The sequence below is a fragment of the Hypomesus transpacificus genome, chromosome 14, assembly GCF_021917145.1.
Source record: "Hypomesus transpacificus isolate Combined female chromosome 14, fHypTra1, whole genome shotgun sequence".
NCBI classification, from domain to species: Eukaryota; Metazoa; Chordata; class Actinopteri; order Osmeriformes; family Osmeridae; genus Hypomesus; species Hypomesus transpacificus.
In genome coordinates, this window is record NC_061073.1 from 13489850 (window position 1) to 13499339 (window position 9490).

Sequence of the window (9490 nt, forward strand, 5' to 3'; positions counted from 1 at the left end):
TCACCAAATATGACAAATAGTGCTTCTCAAAAACATTACCTACCCTGCCTTTAATATTGCCATGACAACAGAGAATTTATGGTCCATTGTCCACCATAGACTGTGCAAAAGATTACAGCTGCGTAAGAAAAGGGTGTACAGCTGTCAGAAAACAAAGACGAATCCACAGTGATTACAGAAAAATATTTGTGTCACACATTTATAACAATTTTTTTTGACAAAAATAAGAGGTAACTGTAAGTGAATTAATAAGTGAGCAGAAATTGTGAGAAATTAGGATGTTCCTAAAAACTGTAAAAATTTCAAAAGCGAAAAACACATTTATATACCTAAAATTTAATTGAAAGAGGCATAGGAGCTTATCCCCAAGGAAGAATACCAAGTCATAAATTACATTGGGTCTTATATGGAAAGTTATGTTTAGAACTGTACCTCAGCAGCATAGACTGGTCCTAAACGTCACAGTCTGAACACAGACATTGTTGTTGCTACACCACGCAGTTAGTAAATTATTGAGATTAAACTAAGTTCTCACATTGTGAAAAATTCAATTTCAAACTTAGTCTAAAAGGAAAATACACTGTTTGTCCCTTTTAAAACCAAGTCTTAACTGCCATAGTTCCCCATGGGAGACAATACTTAAGGAAGATCATACAGAAATACACCAACAAAGCTAAATTAAGTATTACAGAGGAGCTAAGGCATGGGTGAAGAACAAAATGAAGGGACTGAAATGATAACTATCCACCCAATGACCCTTCTCCTCCTTTTGAGAAAGTATAGGACCTATTGCCAGGCAGGGGAGGATGTACTTCTACTTAGTACAGTACAGGTAAATGAGGATTAACGCAACAGTAGTTTATGACTGGTCCGGTTGTGTATGTACATGCTCAACCCTAACTCTAGCCCTTGAAAGTGTCTAGTCACACACAGTTCCTTCAAGAAACCTCTCAACACTTCTAATATCCCTTTCTTATTTAAAGTTAAAAGTTCCAATTAAACTCCCAAACAGCATCCGAAAACATGATTTTCCCCCTCCCCCTATCTGTAAGCACCATAAGTAACATTGGTGACAGGTGGATCTCCTTGGCTCGGCAACAGTGGCGTCCTATAGTGGTTTACCAACGGGGTCCATTTGGGCCGTCAAGGCCCCAGCTCCTTGATAAGGCTTTGGCTTTAAGCCTCTGAATAGAGGCATCGTAACTTTACTGATAAGCCCTTGGGGCCACAGAGCTTGAAGTTACATGTTTCCTTTACCTGTTCCTGAATGTGTCCCTTCTCACATGTTAGTTCCTTTGAAATGGTAAAAGTTAAAGAGTGACTTGGTAAAAAGGCCATGTAAAAACATGGATGGGGTTAGAGGGTTAGGAGAAAGGGAGAGTAGGTAGCATATCATTGCTTATCTATGGGTTAGTGTGTTAGGGCTTGAACACTGCCTGTGAGGGTTTAGGTTTTGCCCAGGGTCTGGGGATGGCAGGAGTGCAACTGTCTCCCACGCTGTGTCCTCTGGCAGACTGGCTTGTTCTTCTCCCACTGGCAGATGGAGTTTGCGTAGCTTACAATGACCTTGTCCATCCAGGTGAGGGGCTGGGGGAACAGCACCGCTCCCTCAAAGAAGCCTAGGTGGCCACCGTGCTGTGTCAGTGCGAATATCACATTCTGCTTCTTTTCTGGAAAGAGAGGGGGTGGGGGGGGACAAGGGGTGAAAAAAAAAATACAAATAAGTGAGTTTTTTTTTCTTGTATATGGCGTGTGCCATACAAGATCTGCGGACCATCCAGGATGTAGCCGCCGACCTAATATTTCAAGTACTCACATTCATCGGGTTGCAGTGAGGATCAAGCACAAAACCTTGACCTTTGCCTATGCTACAGTCAACAGGCCCTGCATACCTCCAAGACATTATTTAACCATACGCATCAACTCAAATGCTTCGCTCTGTGACACTGAGTTGTTTCGTGACCCCTGCACAGAGACAGCAGGGTCCTCGATTCTATTTCCGTGCTTCAAAGGTAGAAGGATCTCGCACAGTACTGGGTACCCAAGGTCTAGTTGCTTTGCACTGTGCCAGGTAAATACAGACCTTTTCTTGGCTCTGACCACTGAAATACTGCACTATGCACTTCTGACTCTTGATTTTCTGCTATCTTTATGTACTATTTGTTTATTTGTATGCATGTCAAATGTAAAAGTTGTGGATAATCCCCAGGGATATTTTGTATATATTATCCATCAATCATATAGACATTCAGCTTCAAAAACACTGAACGCGTTTCCTCAAATGACAATGTTAGATAACAGTACTTCCTCGATATAGGGCAATGAGTGAGGCAATCGATTCCAGCAGTAACGGTAGTCAGTTAGTTTTAACCAAAGTGAGAGTAGAGGCAAGACCTATGGTTTCCTCCCAGAAAGAGGATCCCATCCTCAGTTCCATTTCCGTAATTCTATCCTTCCCCATTCCCTCCCTCCCTCCCCCTTCCAACCTTTTGCTCCATCCCTCTCCCTTTTCCACTAACACACACAAAGGTGAATACATCTTTTCAACTATATTCACTTAGATCATACATTCAACATATTATATTAAAAAACATAAACCTATTCTAGTGAATCTCCATAAAGAAAAAGGTCTGTTTTGTACCCATAAAAAATGCAAGGTCTTCCAGGCCTGTTAACTGCCATTTAAGCTATTTAATGGTGGTAAGACTCCTACGGGGACTTTAGTGCATCAACATCACCTATAGAGTTTAGATGAGTCACCAGCACCTTTACCCTAGAAACTAGCCCTCGTCCTACTGCTGATGATTTACTCACTGAGGCTAATGACCCAGGGCATTCTGGCAGTAGGAGGCAGCAGGGATACATTTAAAATAGTACACACACACACAGTCACATAGTTTCACAAAGGAGTTCCCCCCCCCCCACACACACACACACCTATAAATAATCCCACACCAGAGGGGATCACATGGCTCTAAAAAATTTACCAAGACTGTCTGGGTAGGGAGTCACAGCTGAGAGATCTCAGACAAGACATTATCATCACTTAAGAGTGTGTATGTGTGTCTGAAAGGGAGAAACTGAAAACAGGTAGACTGTGTGAGCTCATGTTTACTAGGTACATACAAACATTCATGTGCTAATGCCTTTCAAACCACAACACAGTACATCAGGAACTTGGCAACAGCTATGTTGATGAAGTATGTGTTACATAAGTTCCTTCCCCAGTGGAAGGAAAAGTAGCACATCATTTTTACTTGGGTTCATGTAGAGGAAAGTCAACAATTGGCTTCATAATGTATAAGAAAAATACCTGCAAGTGTGCGTGGGATGGTCAACAGTGATGGATGTACCAGGGGGTCATCTGAAGAGTTGACCAATAGGAGAGGTACATTGACCTGGAATAGAACCACCGTCATCAGTCATCATTGACATTCTAAGATGAAGGTTGTGAAGCAACCAGTGTTCACTCACATTGTAGATGTACTGCACGCAGCTTTCCTTCTCATAGTACTCTTTTAACGAGTCATGGCCATGGAATTTCCTACCAAACGCAATTAAATCAATCAGGAAAATCATTAAGTAGCTACAAAACCTGATTATAGGGAATAGCTTCAAAATGACTGCCACAATACAAGTCTCCCTTACCTCATGATGTTGTCGTCAATTTGCATAATGGAGGTGGCAGTATACAGTTTGCTCAAATCTGCTTCCTCGATCTTGGTCGAGTTGGACCCAAATAGACTCCGCCTTTAGTGAATAAAAACAATTTAGTGTTTATATAATTTCCCAGCTTGTACTTACTAAGTTAAAAAAAATCGAATGAATTCTGAAGGTCAGCTGTTGCCTCTCCATTGGTACCTGTGTGACAGGATAATCTTCTTCATGTTGTCGGCCATAAGAAAGTTGTAGATCCTTCGGCACTGGTCCCACTGTAGGAACGTCTCCTGAGCCCTGGAAATACACAGACACACAGTCAGCCCAAAATGGAGCAGTTGTGCTAAATTCATAGCGGAGTCAGGTGGCTGAGCGGTTAGGGAATCGGGCTAGTAGTCCGAAGATTGGTGGTTCGATTTTCGGTCTTGCCAAATGATGTGTCCTTGGGCAAGGCACTTCACCCTACTTGCCACGGGGAAAATGTCCCTGTACTTACTGTAAGTCGCTCTGGATAAGAGCGTCTGCTAAATGACTAAAGGTAAATGTGATTGTATAAAAGAAGTGAACATGGCTAGCTGTTCAGGATAGTGCACACTAAGAGCAGTATAAACCACTACCCTGTTTTGTATGATCAACTAAGGATGTTATGACAGCTTTTACAGCACTGTACCCACAAATTTTAGCATAATTACACAGCGTACCTGGATACTGGCTGTGTCTAAAATAGTTATGGTAAACAAAGGGGTGTGTATTAAGCTTTTTGTTATCCAAACAACGTCAGTGCTCCAGTCACATGTATTGGCGGTGCACTGAACAAGATGTAACAGATGCTGTTGTTGGTGCTGCATAGCCAGGAGAGCATCAGTGGAGTGAGCCATGGCCTACATATTAGGATGAACAAAGAGAGGAGCCACGAGACTAACAGACTGGCTGACTGGCTTAAGTACACATGAACACAAATAGTGAGACACTCGCACATCACTGAGACCTTACTGTTCACAGTCATAGCACCCAGCTGTATGTTATTTATAATATATCCTTCCAAACTACATACCCCAACTAAAATGCTGTTGATGAGACATATATTCTTTTTCAAACCTAATGGTAAAACGATGGCTAAAGCGACTTCTTAAGCTGTGTTCAGACACAACAACCAAGACAGTTTTAGAAGGATAATGAATTTGCTATGTAAACATCAAAAGAACGAAAAAGAAAGTTGAAAGTCACACATTACAAAATCAAGGATTAACCTGAAAAGTATTGCTATCCAATAAAGCTTTGTATAATGCTACAGGTCCCGTGAAGAGTACAAAAATATTTGTTATGAGGAAGACCGGGAAAGATCCCCTGTTCTAGTCACCTGAGTGCGCTGTACCCTTGGCAGATGCTGATACAGCATATTACTTTCTCCTGGTTGGCTTGGCTTTCTCCCAGAAACTTGCATACGATGTTGCCCCCAAGGCTGAAACCCACCACCACTAGCACGGTCTGGGCAAAGGCCTTCCGAATATAGCCCACCATGGCAGCAAACTCCCAGGTGCAACCTTTGTGGAGGGTGGAGACACACCAGGATCAAACAGGACATGTGACAGTGAAAATATGGAAAGATTACACTTTCTCAATGGAGACCAAGTGACTTAAGGGAGTAAATAGGACAGATTGACCTGACAATTTGAAATCATCATTCATATGCATCCACTGACATGCTAATAGCCTTCTGATCTTTCACTGATTAAAGTAACCAGTCTCACTCAAAAGGCCAGTTTTCATTATGAATGATTATTATTAAATTGATAGTGTATCTGCATTTCTCCACATTTCATCACTCAATTATTATCAATCCATAAATTATGCTGGTAGCAAAAAAAACATTTTAATTCAAATGATATCATGCAAATGCTGGTGGAATGACAATTCAGGTATCACCAACATAGAAAGACACTTCTATGCTATGAAGTCTTACCATAGGTGAACATGCGAGGGGATGTGAGCTCTATGTTGGGCAAGGCCCCTAGATGGTTGAGCACAGCACACCTGTAGCCTTGCTTCTGGGAGTGGTCCACAAAGGTCCGGATATAGTGCTTCTCGCTATGGTTACCGATCCCCGGGCAGATCACCATGGTAATGTCATCTACACAAGACAATAAAATGTGCACACATACGCCATTGGGGGATCACTGTGGTGTGTGCTAAGTCAATAGGGAGTGAGAATGCATGCTGTTTTTCACTCCAGGGACTAAGATACTGGTGTTCTCATCCCATCTCCAACTCTTGATCAAATAAACGTGCTGGAGCAGAAACTAGGATGACAAACCCTTCTTAAGGTGGTAGATGGAAGTTGGGTTTTACATCAATCTTACATATGCGTCTATGTGATTGCTTACAATACAGCACTAATGCTACATTCTGGGCAGGAGCACATTGGGGTTGCTGACAGAGTTTATGTATCACTCTCTGTACTTGGAAATGCCATTGGAAAATCTCTTGCGGTTGCATGTCAAAAAAAGACAGGGATATTTTGCCAAGTTAAAAATAAAACTCAATCAATTTGGAACTTCTGATTTCAAAACATGCGAAATAAACTTGTACTATGTCTGTTGTTGCCTACAATGTCCAAAACAAAGTAGAACCTTATCTCACCTCCGGTTTGGTGGTCCCCCTGCGGTTCAAAGAGGTCAAAAGTGGCCGTGGCCCCATCCTGCATGGGGAGGTACTTGCGGACCCCAAAGGGGGTGGGGGCGCTGACACGCCCCATCTTTCCATACAGGGCGGTCTGGAGGTGCCCACTCTTCCCCCACAGCAACGGTGGAATGTATCTGTGAAGAAAACACAACACAAACCCTAAAAAGATGAAAAGACTGTGACAGAGTACACATACAAGAAAACACACGGAAAGAGACAGAACACCCAAGCCATACATAACAAGTATTTTACAACACTGTCTTTTTCCCCCATGTGCTTCTATCCAACTCTACCACCTTCTGAGAGACCAGTCCTTAGGGCACACTGCATTAGTATACTGCTGCACTCCCTACCAAAACTCCCTCTGGGTCTGTTAGGCCCTTGAGAAGGGATCATTTCAACTAAATGATCTACCTGCTGCTGACTCATCTACTAACAAATATGTACCCGGGTAGTGTTAGTAGACCTATATGAGTTGCTGTCAAAAGTTGCTGCATATATGGGGTTACACTTTAATTTGAGAGTACCCTGTAGACCATCTGTAGATGCTCATACCATCAATAAACGATTTGCAGAATTTCAACTACAGCTCTGCAGATATAAAACAAATGGTTAGGGTTGGTGAATAGTAATTTACATTTTGTGTATTTACAGAGCATTAGACCATCTATCTACTGATTGATTCTCCAAACAAAGTCATACCAAAAAAGAAAAGAGTAAACATCATGGCTTTGCATGTGAGGGGCTTTCTGTAACTCTCCTGATAATATACAGCTGCTAGTGAGATCTATTAGGCTTGATTGATCCTAGAACCTGAATTACAGTCACCGAGTGACGGAACAGAGTTACATAACAGGAGTGTGGACTGACAGTTGTTAACATATGGCGTGTTAAAGTTACCTTTGGATCGTGCTAAATGTTCCTGAAAAATGTTGGTGCATTTTGTGTGTGTCGGAGCCACACTATAGACTGACAATTCTAAGAATATGTCAGTCTGATTTTCAGATGCTGGTTCTGTGCCTGTTTGTATGCCCTTTCTCATTATGTCTACATTTAACATGAGGCAACAGCAGACACCAGCTGACAAGAGGCTTCACTCACTCTTTGGACAGTATGGGGCAGAACTTGATCACAAAGCGATTGAGGGGGGTATCTTGGTAGGTGACGTCCGGGGGTGCAGTGGGGCTTTTTAGGTTCAGACAGCGCACTATGATATAGAGCACGGTGGCTACAGCTGCCAGCTTCATGCCATCAAACATGGCAGGCATCTCAGGGGCAATGGTTTGGATATCGCCCTCACCGAGGGCATTCATGGTTGACATGGAGAAGACCTATGTTTAAACACAATGTTTAGACACAACAAACATACCTTTAACCAACACATAACATATTGGTGCAATGGAAGAATGGTATGGTAATATAACAGAACTTCACTGAAGAATATGATCTAAAAGTCTGCCAAAATAATCTTTAAGCTACTGTGACACCAACAAAGTCTAAATTGAGAAAGCAGCAGTAGTAGTGTTGTGAGAGGTTATTTCAAAGTGTTAACGACTTTACCCACCTAGACTTTCACTCGTTGTTATAGTGTTGTTACAGGGACAGTTTGATAGCTAAAATTGGGTCAGTGCTGGATAAAAAACAAAACAAAGTAACCATATTAAATACATAAATAAACTGCATAAACTCAACAAGAATGTGTTGACATTATAATTTTCAAGGTAGGGACAAAATCATTTTTAAGACTTCTACATAAAAGGTTTAAATAATTGATGAGAAAAACATAACGCACCCAGTAGCCTTTCCCTAACGAAACGCGCGAGACGACAGTATATTAAGTGCGACTACAATTTATCTTTTGAGGGGCAGTAGGAACGCATCAAATTATATTATTCTACCGTGTATATTTTGTCTGGAATACAGGCCAGTATATTTGTGAACATCCAGGTCTATTAGAATGTATAATTTTACAAAGACACTGAGAAAGTAGCCCGCCCTCTGTCAAGTCAATCATTTCAGTACGCATTAACAATTGATTCGGTAAAAACAGGCAGACAGCAGCAGCCACGCACAACATACCATTTTGTTTGCTTTGAAGGTATTGGAGTCGGTCTTCTTGATCTTTAAGTCCGAACTATCCGACAAAGGCAATGAAAGTTTGCTATGGTCAATGTACTGTTTACTACTGGCAGCATTTACTGTTGCTAGTAATAAGAGACGCGTATGCACACATAGCACTTCCTACTGTGGAGCTTATTTACATACCTCTTTTCATTGGAGGTTGGAAGCTTGCATGTCACGTGTTTGCTATTTATTAATTGCACGCACATTATAAATACCCTGAATGTTTGGGATGCCTGCTGTACATGACTACCTCATCAGTTCAATCTACAAAATATTAAAAGTATATATGTCACCCTTTTTTTCTTTTTTTCACCAATTGCCACACCACCATGTAGCCTACTGTATATACTATTGTTATAATTATTTATTATAAAAACTGTTATTATTGATAGTAATAAAAATGTATTACTATCAAATTAGTATAATTTTAGCTCTGAGTAATATATAGAAGCAGGCTTTTCTCCGTCAAGCAATTATAAAAAAAAGGACAGTCTAATTTGCTGAGTGTATTGTTCATCCAAAATGTGAAGTTTAAATCTTGGCCACTAGATGGCAATATTTACCAGATACTTTACGTGTGTTCAGCTACACAGGCCACAATCAACACACCCATTAGTCTAAGGGTCAATTTGTTTAAGCTATCCAAACCCTAAAACCGTTGCATGCCTCCTGCATGTGGTTTATTTAATCGTTCATTAAACTTGTCAAACCGTCACTATCATAATCAATTAAAGTATTTTATCAGTTGCTTTCAGAATGTATAGCCTAAGTCCTAGCCCACTACATACAAATATTTTGAACACATGTTGACAGTCAAATTAGTCAAACTATCGGATTTTAATGATAGTTCAGTGAAGGAAAATATGCATTGTTTTTCCTCGTTTTACATTAGGTGTTGCCATACTTTATTTAGGCTACTGGAGTACACCAAAATAAAAATCTGTAAATAATTCAACAACAACATTGTGAGTCCTACCTAAATCTCTGCAGCCTATAAAATAAAGCATGTTTAGTCCTCTGGCATTAG

The 9490-nt window shown here is 40.9% G+C and overlaps 1 protein-coding gene across 1 annotated transcript; it reads right to left on the minus strand.

Moving 5' to 3' along the window:
• Positions 1-172: 172 nt before the first annotated feature.
• LOC124476954 (monoacylglycerol lipase ABHD2-like) lies at positions 173-8578 on the minus strand. The gene is made up of 11 exons (XM_047034416.1): positions 8419-8578; positions 7904-7969; positions 7441-7670; positions 6298-6473; positions 5621-5788; positions 5018-5201; positions 3862-3954; positions 3649-3750; positions 3475-3544; positions 3314-3398; positions 173-1670 (listed from the first exon to the last, which is right to left on the minus strand). Exons 3-11 carry the CDS (start codon positions 7659-7661, stop codon positions 1447-1449), a joined length of 1323 nt encoding a protein of 440 aa, XP_046890372.1. The 5' UTR covers positions 7662-7670; positions 7904-7969; positions 8419-8578; the 3' UTR covers positions 173-1446.
• Between the last annotated feature and the right edge of the window lie 912 nt (positions 8579-9490).